This window comes from Argiope bruennichi, chromosome 7 (assembly GCF_947563725.1).
Source record: "Argiope bruennichi chromosome 7, qqArgBrue1.1, whole genome shotgun sequence".
Lineage (NCBI taxonomy): Eukaryota > Metazoa > Arthropoda > Arachnida > Araneae > Araneidae > Argiope > Argiope bruennichi.
In genome coordinates, this window is record NC_079157.1 from 32204337 (window position 1) to 32221114 (window position 16778).

At 24.1% G+C, this 16778-nt stretch overlaps 1 protein-coding gene across 1 annotated transcript in view; it reads left to right on the top strand.

The window, feature by feature from the left end:
* The window catches only part of LOC129976484 (transmembrane 9 superfamily member 1-like), a 40981-nt gene that overhangs the window by 3807 nt on the left and 20396 nt on the right, over positions 1–16778 (top strand). Inside the window, exons 3-13 of the mRNA XM_056090093.1 lie at positions 161–242; positions 425–529; positions 1797–1915; positions 4628–4737; positions 7783–7846; positions 9954–10025; positions 10399–10546; positions 11841–11966; positions 13430–13522; positions 14698–14808; positions 14934–15096. Coding sequence (XP_055946068.1) covers positions 161–242; positions 425–529; positions 1797–1915; positions 4628–4737; positions 7783–7846; positions 9954–10025; positions 10399–10546; positions 11841–11966; positions 13430–13522; positions 14698–14808; positions 14934–15096 — 1193 coding nt within the window. The remainder of the gene's footprint in view (positions 1–160; positions 243–424; positions 530–1796; positions 1916–4627; positions 4738–7782; positions 7847–9953; positions 10026–10398; positions 10547–11840; positions 11967–13429; positions 13523–14697; positions 14809–14933; positions 15097–16778) is intronic.

Here is a 16778-nt window from a genome sequence, read left to right on the forward strand (position 1 = left end):
ATTTTTTTGCTTGATAAGTTACCTTTTTACAGTAATCAAAAATAGTTTTTTCTTTAAAAACAGAAAAATTATTCACATATTTTCATTTTTACTCTTTATTGCTAAATGCTTAGTCAATATTTAAAGTAATTTAATTCGTGAAATAATAATTATTTTTCAGATTGAGCACAAAAGCTTAACTTTAGGAGAAGTCTTAGAAGGAGACCGAATGGCATATTCTATGTATAATATTTCTTTTCGAGGTAAATAGATTATCTTGGTTTTAGTCTACTTTTATTTTTAATTGTATGTGCATAACAAAATAAAATTTTTCTACTTATTTCGTACATAGAATATATTTAAAATAATATTATTGATAAAAGTACTAAATAGTACTATGAAATGTGTATATCTATATTGATATTATGATTTGTGTTCATTTTAGTTCCTATCAAAAATGAAAAACTTTGTTCTTTATCTTTGAATGAAAGAGAAATTATTCAGTTGAAAGAAGCTATTGAGGATTTGTATTATTTTGAATTTATAATAGGTACGTTCATTTTTACTGTAATAAAAGAATTTCTCTCAATAATTTCATTAAGTAATAGTATTTTGAACAATCTCTTTTTAAATTAAAGATGACAATTTTTTTATGATATAAAATTATCTCTTAAATAGTTTAAAACTGACATTAGTAATTATTTCTATTAGCCAAAAATGTTTAATTTTATTTTAATTTGGCATTTTAATAAATATTGATGAATATGCTTTAGAAACAATTATTATAAATAAAAAGTAAGTCTTTTGCAATGTAATATGACCAATGGTGCAGGCATGTCTAGAAAAAAAAATAATGTGTCTTTTACCAATACATGTTTACACATGTCTATCCAAACACATATTCAAATTTGACAATTCGTTTGATGATTTCGTTTTTTAAAATCAGTGAAACAATTTCTTGAATGCACAGAAAAAGTAAAATTAAATTTTTTCAATAATCTTTAATTAAATGAATTATTTAAACATAAAATAAAATTACATTTTAAGTTTTAATAATTCATTAATATATTTAAAACACATTAAAAATTAAATATATAGGTGAGTTTTTTTTCATGGTCAGGTACTTTTTAGTAACTCCCTAGGAAAATCTAGTCGAAATGGGATTGAATGGAAAATGGGTCTTGAATATATGTAAAGAAAAGAAATCTCAGATATTCATATTTCTTAGTTCTTGACTTAGCAACTATTCAACTTATTTGGTGATATTAGAATGGGTTGAAATTTAGTTGAATAGGGAAACTTGAAAAATTACAGAAATTTCACTTTCCAGTTTTAATTTATAAGCAAATTTAAAAATATTATTTTAATATTGATATTATTACTTTTCTGGTTCTCAAAATGCTAAGCTTTATAAAAGAAAGATATTTAGTAAGTAGCAAGAAAGGACGGTTCTGCATATTAAATGTAGAATATCTTCTTTAAGTATCAGTTGTTAATATAACACATTTGCATTCTTTTTTGCAATTTGGTATGGACTGTCTTCCTAATTTTTTGTGCGGGCCTTTAATTCATGAAGAAGTTGAAATTTTTTGATATTGAGAACTATAGCAAAAAGTAAAATAATAATCGTTGAAATTCCTTCACTCTGTCAGTTTTTTAGGAATTGCTAAATATCTTTGTCATAAAATGGATGAGAAATTGCAGTTATTTTTGTGATCAGCCTTTAGCTTTAAAGTGAAGGATGTTGATGAACATGGTTATTATGCAAATGTGTTAGATGTAATTTTATGTTAAGATTTTGCTTTCATAATTCACAGATGATCTTCCGCTTCATGGATTCATCGGCCATCTTGAAGAAGGAGGTTTTTTGCCCCATTCTCACAAAATTTATTTGTGGACACATTATACATTCAATATTATGTATAACAGTAACAAAGTAAGAATTACCTAAAATTCTATAAAAATTGAATGCATGTGCATGTAGATCTCTCTCTCTCTCTATATATATATATATATAATATTATGATAAACCTATATTGTATTGTAGATTCGTTGCGTATTGTTATCTTGAAGGATTAAAGATAGTAATTAAATGTAATTATCAGTAGTTTGAACCTTAAAGATTGGGATCAAATGCAATGCAGCTTTATCATTAAGAATTTGAAGTGAAAAGAAGTTGAGGAAGGAAGTTTGTGAAGTTCTAACAGTTCAGTTAAGAGACTTTCGGTAATCTAATCACATTGGATAAATTAAAGAATTATTTGCACAGCAATTTAAAATAAATAACACTACTATCATTATATTCGAAGGGGTATGGGAATAACTGATAAATTAAAACATTTTAAAATTTTAATTTAAGTGAATAGGAAATAATTTTATGAATGCAATGAAAATGAAGTTATTACATATATTTATAAAATAACATTTGAAGTTGAATAAAGAGAACATTTCTGATGTTCAAAGAATTTGTTCTAAATGTTTTTCTTCATTCAGAAGTTTCAAACAGAAATAAAAAGAGACTTGTTTGTTAAAATTTGAATGTAATTACCAATTTAAATTATTTCTGGGTTTTGAATTACAAAAATGGGTCAGTACAGTTCATGACTATAGATTTTTTAGAAAGAAATATATAATTAACTCTTTATCCAAATATTAAATTCAAATGTTGTGGTAAGTAATTCCTGTTTTTATGAATAATTCTTAGAATTTTAAAATTATCTATGCACACATCTCTGCTGCTAATAATAATGGCGACTCTATGTGTATGTCTGTATCCATGTGTGTGTGTGTGTGTGTGTATTTTACATTCCAGCTATCATATCTGGCACATTTCTACCTTGGAGAGTAAAAGTCTGCACCTTGGAATGTTTTTATTATTATTGAAATTTAAATTACATTTATGTAAAATTGTAAAATTTTTTTACTCCATAACAGCTGAAAGTATTACAATGCAAAAGTAATTTTTACATTGTCTTAGAATTTAAGAAACTATGTTTTCAATTATAATAATTTGATATGAATCAATGTGAAATATTGCAGACATATCTAATTTGTTACACATTAATTGTTGCATATTATATCTAAAAATAAATTTAACATTATGGAAGATTCAATGCCATCTCACCAAGCCTATGGCTGTATGTTAGCTGTCCAAATATTATTAGCAAGAAATTTTTCCATTTTCTTCTCTGAATTTAAATCTTTTAAACTATTGCAATTGAGGAATATTAGAAGAGTTAAAGTGCTAACAGCTTAACATTTGGATTCTATCAAATCTTTCATAGTGCTAGGATGATTATTTTTTTTAAATGATACATGTCTTTTTATTTCAAGTTAAGCTTACATTTATAGTTTTCATTATAATATATTTAAAATTTTTTCTCTACATAAAATAAAAAGGCTTAATGTTTGTTATAGCATTTAGTAACAATCCTATATAATTCATAGATGAAGTCTACAAATATGTGTGCATAATCATAGATCTCAATTCTTTTTTTATATTTTTTATTGAATTTTTATTTCAAATATATATTTTGGAAGATATTCCGTACCCCAAGTTTTACTATAATATTCTTTGAAAGGCTGTAAAAACTAAATCTTACTATTTCATCTTTTGACATTCATTTTTATTTATAGTTTTTATCCTTAGTTTAATATTACCTGGGATTCTTATAATTAATTTTTCCACCACAATTTAATTGCCAACAAGGTATTTGTGATGAATGAAGCTATCAATAAATTTTAGATAAAAATTTCCATTGTTATTCTATTCAATTTAAATTATAAATTTTTCTGTTAACAAGAGTCCCATCTCCCTCTCTCTCTCTTTATATATATATATATATATATATATATATATATATATATATATATATATCGTAGTTGTGATTAACTTCAGAAAAGCATTTTCAATTAGGATAGCTAATATTTAAATACCAGATAATATGATAAAAACTGTTGTTGAATTATAATATTATATAATACATTGTTTGACATTATAATAAAATTTTCTCCTTTTATTTAATAATACACAGTTTAATATCTCTGTAAACCATTCATTATTTAATAGTTCTGTAAGTTATTTGAATTAATGATTCTTTATTAAGCTATTATTAATATAATTTTTATGTATGTCTATTTAGTATTTCTTAGTAAGGCTTTTTAAACTGTCTGTAATTATCTCCAAATAAAATTGTATAAAGTCAGCCTAAAAGCATAAAATTTAACATAAGGCATTTTTTTTCAGGTTATTTTACTATCTTTGTATTATTGGTGATATTTTATTTTCTTTAATTTTTTCAACTATGGGTTGCATCAAAATGTTTTTGACTGTGATAGGATTATTTTGTTTGGAGAAAATATAAGAAGCTCAGCTGTTTAGTAAAATTTATTCCTTTTATATATGCATTCCTTTTATAACATTGTTTCCCCCTGCCTCTTCTATCTATGTTAATTTTGTGTTTTCTGTGTTTAATATTTCATTGGATGAAAAGATTTATGTTACTAACTTCTTTCTTTCTTCTTTATAAAAGCTTAATTATCTTAGTTTTGCTTACCATATTTGAAAAAGTGAATTCTTTTTGCTAATTATTGAAATAAGTTAATCTCTTTTTTTATGACTCAATAAAAAAAATAATTTATGGTTTAGATTATTTCTGCTAATGTTTCAACTGCAGGCGTCTCTCCCTTGAGTTTAAATGATGCAGTGGCTCCTTTTCCCATTACACATACATATACAGTGAATTGGATTGAAACCAGGTAAAATATGTATTTAAATATGATATGAGATATATATTTAATGATAATGCATGTATGTATTTGAAAATTTTAGTAATTGTTTTGTTGTAATAATTAATATTTATTGTTCATGTGTTTCTGAAATATTCTATTGCATATAGTTTTCTTAACTGAAATAAAATACATAATAACAGAATACAAAGTATGTGTTGTTAGCACTTTTGTTGTGACAAATTTCTTTTTTGACTTTTGACTATAAAACTTGGAAATACAATTTAACCATTTTTCCTCCAACAATTATGAAAAATATTATTTTTTACTAATAGCGTGATATTTATTGACATATTAAAAAACATATACTGAGTACTGCATTTTGAAGCCTGAAAGTTAGTTACAGAATACAATTAATTAAAAAAAAACTACAGTTGCTTGAATCATCTAAGCTTTTCAGATACTTTCTTTAATTTTACTGGGATAAAATAATGCATTTCCAAAGTAGATTTTATTATCTAATTAGATAATTAATTTATGAAAGTTAGAGATTTATTAATTTTAATTTAATTTTATTTTTAATGAATTTTTTAAATATGAATAAAAAGTACTAGGTATATTATTTAAATGTCTATAAGGTATTATATTCACTTCCAAATATCTGAAATTGATTGAAAAAAGTATTTTTTGATTAGTATAATTAATGTATTTTTAATGTGTTTTAAAATATAATTAAGGCTATAAAGTATCCCATATTTGTATTAAAGTTATTTTCAAAAACTTTAATTAGTTTGTTAATATTATTTTATTTTTTAAAAAAAGAGAGCAAAGTACATTCTTGCTTGCAGTATATTGACTAATAAAAGAAAAGGCATTAGTTATTTAGCGTACTGAATCATAGTTTTCGTCAAAGAAGGAATTTTTCATGATATGTTCTCATCAAAATCTTTCTCAAATACCTAAAATGAAATAGTAGCAGATAAAAAAGTTGCAGTGGACCTAATTTAAACAATGATCAATTGTATTTCAAGACAACTTTATTACATTTATGTAAAGATGACAATTTCTCAATAAAAAAAGATCCAGAATTTTAAATTTTAAAAATTATTTTCATTTTTTCATCTCATAAATAAAGTCACATATTATATTCATTAAAATAAACTTTCATGATTATTTCATAAATATTTTTCGAGAGAATGCAGAAAGTCCGAGCCTTTAATAGTATAAACAAAGTGAAAAAGGACTCTTTTCATTTGAGAAATTCTACTTATAGAATGGATAGGATGTATCATACATCCTATCTATGTGTTGTAGATGGGATGTATGATTATGTCTATTCTACTGATTTAGCATTTTAAGTGATTAGCTGTGAATTGTCTGAATTTTCTCAGATTGTCAAGGCAAAAGAACTCAAATAAAATTTAATTGAAATGCTCAAAAACTTAGCAAGAAAGAAGAGTTATGCAATATTTTCACAGCGTTAAGATCTGTGGACTTTGGAAGATAAGCAATACTGATTTTTTCAGTATTGTACACATTCACTGTGGTGATGATACCTGAACATTTTACAAAAGCTAGAGTTTAAAAAGTGCTGCTATTGTTTGCTCTGTACTTTGTAGCTTTTCAATTGTAGCTTTTTCAATGTCTGTTGAATCTTATGACTTGCCCATTATGGCAACTACCACTATGTAAGCATGCACTCTGAAATCTTTATACGCCTTCCAGCAAATACATTTCCGAGTCTTACCTGTGATTGGCAACAGTTGTGTTTAGATGGAGTTTAAACATCAACCTGCATGGTAGTCATAATATTGTAACTCGACAATGTATGCATATATATGATAAATCAATTTCTGACTATGCTGTTTAATGTTTAGTTACACCTGATAGAAGTCCGGTATAATTTAACATTAAAATTTTGTATAACTGTACCAATTCTGTTGCATCACAAACTTCTTAAAAATATCAGTTTAGCAAAAATTATTATTTATTGCATTCCAATAAATGGAATTTTTCTTTTTAAGTAGTTATAGATTAGTACCAATAATCTCTTCCCTTTTTCAACATTACTGCTGATTAACTGAATTAAAAAGAAAAAAAAACTTTTTCTATGATTGATTTATAATTGGAATATTCTCTTATGAAAAAAAGAAAAAGGAATTGTTTTATAAGAAAGGGATCCACACATGATAATAAAACTTTATATCTTTAAAATTTTAGTTTATTCTGTTAGTTTATTGTAGTTGAACATGGTTGATTCCTTACAATATAGCATTAAAAAAGAGGTAACCTTTTGTAGAACACACATATCTGCTTGCTATATTGCATCTTATTTTCATGTATCAACATTGCTGATTAGAATTATTTTATATTTATATGCTGACACTAAGAAAAAAAACTTCATCTTATTCTATAATATATCCATTCAGATGAACCAGTTGTGATCTGAATAAGCATATCATTCTACTTAGGCAATGTCAATCATGGTACTAATTCACTAAAAAAAGAAAAAGAAACTGATAAAACAGGAGGAGAGTTTTAATTTATTCCTAACATATTTTACCATGGAATATAAATCAAGATTTTGATAAATCAGAACTCCTTTCTTCAGTGGATATATTTCACTGATATGCTATACATTGTAAATGCAATTAATTCAATTATTGTTAATAGTAATCATGATTAGTATTAATAATAACTGACTATTATTCATACTGATCATCTTTTTTTTTTTTTTTTACTCTATTATCTTAACATATATATTATTTAATTTGGATTTTATCAATTCTAAATAAAGTTAAATTTATATTCCTATTAGATAAGTATAAAAAAATATTGATTAGTATCAATATTGAAATACAATATTTGTTTAAAAGTTATTACTTTATATTAAATTATGTTCCAAACTGAGAAATTTAATCATTTCTTGTTTTAAATCTCAAGATTCTGCTCGTGAATGTTGTATATCACACATTTCTCTTCCTTGTGCATGTTGTTAATAAATGTTTTTCATTTTAAGGAGTAGTTTTAATTATGCAAGTGAATTGAAATTTATATAATTTCTTTTATTAATAGGGAAACTTATGATGATCGATTAAAAAAAGCAAGGAGCTCTTCTTTCTTCCCTAAAACATTAGAGGTAAAAAAGTCTTATGTACATAATAAACTGACTTCTTTGCTGTTGTTTTATTATTATTGACTTTTATTGTGTTATGTTGAATCCATATGCTTATTAAATCATTCTATAATTTGATTGTCATATAAATGAAGATAATTCATTATAAAACAATCCTTGTATAATATTCAGTGTAATTGACATGATGTATTTCTGACCAACTGATATTCTGGTGAGTTAAGATATAAGTATGAATCTGCTATTTTTTACTAATGAATTTAAAGTGAATGTAAACATTAATAAAAATCATCATGTACTGATTAAGATGGAACTTTTTGTTAATTTTCCATTCTTAGTTAAAGTTCTCATTAGCCAGAATTCCTTAATTCCTTCTGGAAATAGCCTTATTATAAATATCTATAAGACACTTTTCTATTCAGTGATTGAAATTTAAAAAAAAAAAGAGTTTCTTAATGTTTTTATTATATCAGGTTTCTATTATACTGAACAAATGGTATTAATTTCAACTATAATACCTACACATATTTCAACTGTAATACCTACTCATATTTCTATATGTTATATTTAGGTGAGATGTACACAAACTTTTATAAGCTTTTTCTCCTTCCCCTTTTTATATCTGTGTTCTGTTGATGGTACTTGAAAAATTTTGAATTTATATAATTTGCTGTATTGCAAAATATTAAAATCGGTTTAAATATGTAGTCTGAAATATAATAGCATAATATTTTTGATTTGATTCATCTGTCTTAATTTCATTTTTAAATTTTATTTTTAGTAGTCTGTTAATGATAACATGCGTATAAAAATCGATTTAATATCATTGCAATATGCATAAGTATAAATCTAATAACTAGAACAAAGATAAGTTTAAAGAATATTTGAACTTAATTTTGAAAATATGTTAAGATTAGAAAAAAAGTTATACAGTAATAAAATTTTTATCATTAAATAGTTTATTTTGAGGATGATATAAAACTGGTTTTTATATAATAATGTACAAAATTATTCAGTCAAAATTTCAATGTTTGGGTTAATTTATAATTAAAAATCTGATTAAAATTATTTGAAAACCTTGTTTGTAGTAAGCTTCTATGATCAAAGAAGTAATTACATACCAAATTTGGTAAATCTTGGTTCAATTGTCTGTCCTGTAAAGCATCTTGAAAGATTTTTCCATTAAATTAGGCATGTTAGATGATGGAATGTACGGATAGTATGCCAACTATTAATGATGTTATTTTAAAATCTTTAATTGTCCAAATAGTTTTGTTCACATTGAGATAAAAAAATTTAATATACATGCATCATTACTCCAAAATTTGCCTCATTTTCTTTGTAAATAGTTAATAAAAACAAGAAAAATGATTCAAAATAAACAATTATAGTTAATACTAATAATAAATTAAAAATAATTCTATTTGGATTAATCTAAGATATTTAAGATATCTGAAGTAGTTCCAAATGTGATCAGTAGTAAAATGTCATAATTTTATTTATATTTTTTTACGTTTTTAATATATAAAATAAAATAGTTGGTATTCCCTTCCTCTTATTTAATTATTTTATTTATTTGTAATTGATACTAAATTTTTTTTTATAAATATATCTTGATCATATGTAGTTTGTCCTATTTTAGGATTTTGTTCCCCTTTGCTCTCTAATTTATTGCTATTTAAAAAATATTTATAAACTGTAATAGAGATATTTTACCTATTTTCAACACATGTTAATTTTCTATAAATATCTTTCTCATTTTCTTCAGATTCATTAAAGCATTGTAGAAATATATAAGAAATATTCAGATATCATTAATGTATGCATTTTTACAAACAAATCTAATACATACAAATACAGTCAATTTATGATGCAACTTTTATGAGAATTCAGAATCAATTGAGATAGTATTTTAAAATAAAGCTCAAATGGATTCCTAATAATTATAATTTTCTTAATATTTTAACATTCAATAAATCAATGATTGCCATTTTTCAATCCTCATTTCTGTGACAAAATTATATCTTTTACTATTGAAATATTATCAAATATGTCTTTTTAAAATTAAATGTGAAGTACCTATTTTCATGTTTTAATGTGTTCCGTTTTGTAGATACATTGGCTTTCTGTCATTAATTCAGCTGTTCTTGTTATGCTCTTGTTGGGTTTCGTTGTAGTAATTTTGGTGAGTATATCTCTTATTTATAAAATTAAAAATTATTTAAAGTTCTTTTTTTTTTTTTTTCTTTTTCTTTTTCTTTTTTTTTACTTTAGAAAATCCCATTTTCAAAAATAATTTTTTGAAAATTAATCTTTTTTTTTTTAATTTGTTGTGTTATTATTATCTAATTCTTGAATTATTTTTCATATTTATTACTTTATTTATATCTTTTTCATCATCATTGTTACTTTTATTTTGCTCGACTAAAACTTAAATTGGAAATTCATTATATTTGTTAAATTTATATTGATTTTTATAATAAAATTGTTTTACCACTTCTTTCGATGTTTTTTCATTACTAGTGCTGTGATGACAGATATTTCAATTTATTTTATAGACCAGAATCTTACGAAATGATTTTGCCCGTTACAATGGTGATGTTGATGATATTGAAAATTTGGAATGTGATGAATATGGTTGGAAAATTATTAGGGGAGATATTTTTCGTTTTCCTCCATACAAGAGCCTATTTTGTGCCATATTAGGTAAAAAGTTTTCTTTCTATACATATGCCGAATTAAGAATTTAAATTTAAGTTTTTAAAAGTTTTAAACATAAATTTCTTTTGTGCATCTTTGTAGTCTGAACTAAATTTTGTGTAAATTAATTTTTTAGTTTTAAAAGACCCTTAAAAAAATTATAGTCAATGACAACTTTTTTTGGTAGCATTGATTAAAGTCATAGGGTACATCAGAATGATCAGTTCAATAGTTCTAAATATGATTTTATGTGTTATAATCTATTGAAATATTATGCAGTATAAATGTAAATGTTTTAACATTTACATTTAGCTCAGAAAAGGGTTTTGTATTTTTAATATGTTTATTGATAGTTTTAATATGTGTTTAAAGAATTATAATTTTTCTTCTAATTTTGTTATTGAATTGTATTTTACATTTTTAAATAATGCATATATTGAGAACATGTAATAATTGTGCCATTCAGATGAGAATATTCATTTTTTGATATTTTCAGATTTTTCTAAATTTTATGAAATTTTTAATATTTTTTTCCCTTTTTTTTCTGAACTTTATAAAGATTTTATATGCTTCCCTGATCAAAATAAGAAACTAAAACTTTAAAAAAAAAAACTAATCTATTAAAAAAATACTGCCTGAGTCCAAAAATATAGTTTATACTTTAAAACACATTGATAATTGTTAAAACCAGAAACCAGAAAATATCAATAGCATTGCAGTTATGTCAGTTTTTGAAAAATGACAGATTTTAGCTGGTATGCATTTTTTAAAATCAAACTTTTATTGCAGTAAATATATTATACAGTACTTAATGTAAAATAAAGTAACATTCACTTTTCTAAGAAAATGGAGGATTTTAATGAAAATATTATTGAATTGCAAAGAAGAAATCTTGAATGAAAGCTAAATTGAAAGAAAGTGCAATGATATGTAACAAATGTTATTATATCTGGAAAAATTTCGGAATAAGGTAGTATTAATAAGGTTGTAACTGAATTTGAAATAAATCAAAAAATATGTTTCCAGGATGCCACAAAAGAACTAGATCCCATTTCAATTAAAATAATTTTGTATTTTATGAACATATACTGTCAATAAACTTGAAGGAAATTGCAATTTCTTCTAAATGTATATCTTATATTTGGAAAAAAAAATGCTTAGACAGTATTAATTATTCCTTTTATTTTTGTTTATTAGATTTAACTTTGTTGGACTCAAAGAGACTCAGTATATCATATGATGAATGCATTTAAAAAAATTCTTTAATCATTCTTTTATTAAAATGCTTTAATCTTTTTAGGTGTAGGATGTCAGTTTCTCTCCATAGCATTTGGGATTGTAATCATGTCTTTGTTAGGTTTATTTAATGTTCATAAACATGGAGCTATGAATACTTTAGCATTTCTTCTTTATGCATTTACATCTGGTAAGTATAATTTTCTTAAGATTGAATATTTTTTTAGAAGGCTTTGAGTTACAATTTTGATTAATATGACTATTTGAAATTTATTGTAACACAAGTTAATATTTTAACTAATTACGAATTGCACAAAATTTAGTTTTAGTTTTATTTCCATTTTGATGGAATTTGCCACCTTCATATTTAAAGGATTGTAATTTTTATAATTGTTTATTCAGTGATTATATCTGCCTTGCATTTTTCATGAATACCATTTAATCCTTAAATGTGGAGAGTGAATTATCGAATAATCATATTTTCCAAGTAATAAATAAAATTAAGGCATTTCACATTCATCATAATTCATTAAAAAATGATGATGAAATCATTAATATCTCAAGTATCCTATGAAAAATTAGTTAAATAAATATGACAAGAATATCTTAAACAGATGGTGTCATCTAATTAAATAGTGTAGTTAGAAGCTTAATTTTTTTTAGATGAATTCTTTTGGCAGTTTGAATAAAAGCTTTGAAATATGGAAAGATTAAATGCTAAAAAATGACTGATTTTCTCATTAATTTTTTTTCTGGTAATTTCAATTAAAGACTGTGTTAAAGATTTTCTCATGTACTCATGTATGAGTTTTATATTTATTTTTTATTATTTAATATTTTAGAATTGTTTGCATGTGTATGTCATGTTGCTTATAAATACTTTGCTTTAACCCTCTCTATTCTTTTTCTTTAGGACTATCAAATGCAATGCATTTTTTTTTTTCAAATATACCAACTATTATCAACTGGACAAAAAACATTAATGAAAAAATATAATTTAACTTTAGAGATTTAGGAAATAAAACTGTGGTAGGAAGTTGATCAATCGAAAGCGTTTCTAATTTTGAAAAATCAAAAATCTTTTAAAGATGAAGGGAAGAAAATTCAATCACACACACAAACAAACAAACAAACCACACACGCATGCACGAACACACACACAAACACGCACTTTTAAAGCTGTGATCAGGTAACCAAATATGCATATAAATTATATTTCATATATCTTAGGCTCATGCCATTTTAGTTCTTTGACTAAACCTTGATTAAAATGTAAAGCATTAGAAAAATTTTTTAAAGCGTTTTTTAATTTACTAAATCTAATTGGGAATATATATTAAGAAAAAGTATTAGAATGATAAGGCTAATTATACGTTTAATATTGAATTACTTTGTATGTTTTTTATTGGTTTAGCATTTTATCAGAATTGAAATAAAGCATATGATTTTAAAATCTACTCTTGTTAGTAACTTTTTTCTTGTTTATTGTTTTTCATGACTTTATATCTGTTTACTTTTTGCTAATTTATGCAATTTGACTACATTCTTAATAATCATGGACAGATGCCATTATAATAATATTTATTATGCCACTGCTTTGCCATTTATTGAAGTATATTTGTGGCTTATGATCATTTTCTTTTTTCCATTTAGGTGTTGCAGGATATGTCTCGGCCTCAATGTATAAAAAAATGTTCGGAAAATTATGGGTCTGGAATATAAATTTGACTTCTTTCTTATTTTCTGGTATGCTTCCCATTTATCACTTACATAATTATTAAATCATACTTTTCTATTATTTTTTATTTTGTTTATTGAATTTGCTTTATTTCTTTCCTCTAAAAATTGCTTTTGAAAGGTGTCTGAAAGTTTGTTGAGACACCACAGCATAGTCAGCTGTAAGCTGTAATATGTACAGCATGTAAAGCTGTAATTATACCTGAGCTATAAAATTGCATTTTCTTGTAACATGTATTTTCTGCGGTGAAGCAAGGATAACAGACATCTGGGGCATAATATAAATTTTTCCCATTTGCTTTTCATCTGTGATTTAATAAATATACATGATACTCAAAGTATGGCTTATTACTCCTTTCATGATATTTTTTTTTAACAATGATGTTACTGCACTTAAATTTTGTTCTGATGGTGTGCTATAAGGCTGGTGTCCAGGACATCTTTATTCTCACCCTCCCCCCCTCATCTTCCTAGTCACTATGCTGCTGATGTCTTGATAACTTTTTCATTTTTATCTTTATTTAAAAACATAGATAGGAATCTGATAGGTGAGAAATAAAATGATATCTTAGCAAAATAAAATGATATTTGGAGAAAAAAAAATCGAATTTAATAAATTTATATTATATAATCTGCCTTTTCCTCAAATAAATAAAAATATAGAATCATTTTTAAAAGTTGATTTTGTTTTTTTGGTCAACTATATAGTTAATATTATTCGGAAAATTTTAGGAAAAATTCAAATAAAAATCTACATGTCATTTCATTTTACAAATATTATGAAATCATTAAAGCCAAAACTGTGTAAAAAATGTTTTTTTATGGGGGGGGGGAGATAGTGCAAATAGTATATAGGCATATCAATTAAAACAATGTAAGATGTGCTGATTTTTCAGGTAGTTTAGATATTACTTTCTTGCTTATGTATGCTTTTATCTAAAATTATTTTACTATTCAGCCTTTTGAGCATTAGAGATTTTAAAAACTTACAGATACCAATATTTCTTTGAAAAATAAATTACTTAATTTATGCAGAATTCCTATTTTTTTAAGCATTTTCTAAATGTATTTAAATAATGTATATAGTGTTATTTATATTACCATGTCATTAACAAAAAGATATTGTTTTGTAAATTCAAGATACTAATTTCGTTAATTTACAAATTTTTTTATTGGTATTTTAGGCCCATTTTTTATTATATGGAGTATACAGAATAGCATAGCTTGGGCATATGCATCAACTCAAGCTCTTCCTGCCAGTACTATTACATTACTTCTAGCAGTATGGTTATGTGGTAAGTTTTCACAAATAAAACTGTTTCTGATCTTGCATTGTATTAAAAGATTCAAAATCTATTTTTTCAATAATGAAAAAAGGTTTTTATTTTTTAATAGTGTTTTTTTTTTTTAATGTTTTTAGTGGGCTATCCTCTTTGTATTATTGGTGGAGTTTTAGGGAAAAACTGGAGTGGTAATTTTGAAGTTCCCTGTCGAACCAAGCATATACCGCGTGAAATACCACCAGTAAACTGGTATCATTCTGCTGTTGTACATTGCATCATTGGTGGATTTTTACCTTTCAGGTAATTTTTTTTCACTTCCATATTTTTTTTTTTTTTATTTATTTATTGATTTTTTTTTTTATCAAAGCACAAGTTCAATTAGCTGGGTTTTTTTTTTTTTTTTTTTTTTTTTGCAAATTAATTAGATTTATTTTCATAATCCTTTCTACAAATGTCTTAAGTATTTGGAAAATTGCCTGGAAATATTTTATGATGAAGATGTATTTGATGAATATTTTAGAGAACCACTGTCTACCTCTAGTTACTCTAATTTTCATTCTTTTAATTTTTTAAAATATTATAATCTTTATAGGATGGCATATTTTTTGTAAATTGGTGAAAAATAGTGTAATATTTTTTAAATGATTCAATGTGCATGGTGAAAAATCATTCAACATGCTCTATGGAGCAAACCACTTGTAAATTTTACTCTTAAAAACTTCCTATGTAATAGGTGCTCACCAAGAAAGGGTTTAAAAACATAAAATATTAAAAAACAAAATAATTTCCTTCCAAAATATCAAAGCACTGTTTTAAGTGGTGTTTATTTAGTATATTTAATCAGTGTACTTATTGTGTTTCCATGCACCCCCCCCATTTTAATATATTTTTTAAGCATATTTTTACCTATATTTTACTTTAAAAAACTTTTCATAGTTTTAATTATTGATTTTAAATTCATACACATTGTAACAATATTAAATTTATTATTTTTGTGTGTATATAATAATTTCTGTTGCATATTTAAGAATAAACTATAAAAAATATTATAAAGGCCAATGAATCAAGTCTGAAACATTATAATGCTATGATTTGTTTCAGTTGAAAGTTTGAATCTCTTTTGAATTTTATGATTTTTTTTTTTATACTGTGGTCCCAATTTTTTTAGTATGTACCAAATATATTCTTAAATTTTAGTTTCAAAAATGTTAAGAGTTTTAAACAAGTTACATTTTAAGAATGCTTACTTTTTCTGTTGTAATGTATGGCTTTAAAATCATTACAAAATATATAATTTAGTATGCAGAAATGGTTAATTTAATCTATGTAAAATTTAGTCTTATAACTAGATGCATTCAAATTAATTTTTAGACTATCCACATAATTTTTTAAAAGATAAATGCACATTTTAGCATTGGTTGTGCTTGGAAGGTTTCCATTTATTTTGCAATTCATGGAAGTTCATTATCCTTATTATATCTTTAAGCAGTCTTTGTGTATATGATGATTATATAAATAAAATAATTAAATATTGAAAATTAGCAGCATATGAGGAGAAAATAATTTTTAGAGGTTAGTAGCAAAGAAAAGAAGAGCTTTTTTACTTTTTTTCTGAAAAAACCTTTATAAATTATAACTAGACCAAATTTGATGATTGCATTCTTTCCCCTGAATATTTCTTTTGAAAACTTGTATTTTAAAGCAGTTGTGTTAAAAGCAAATGTACAAAAGAAATTTTGTAATTGGTATTAAATGTTACATATTTTTTAAAAAGAAACTGGTGGATTTCAGAAAATATATTTATTATTAGATTTTTAAGGTGAAGATTTCATGAAATTGCTATGTTATTGTAGCAAATTTTTACTCTTAATAATATATTTTGCAATGAAGCTATTTTGATAGAAAGAGAAGTAATTTTTTTTATATATATTATAGAATTTTTTTTTTCATTCTTATTTTGGTAATTATGTTAAAAATCTAAA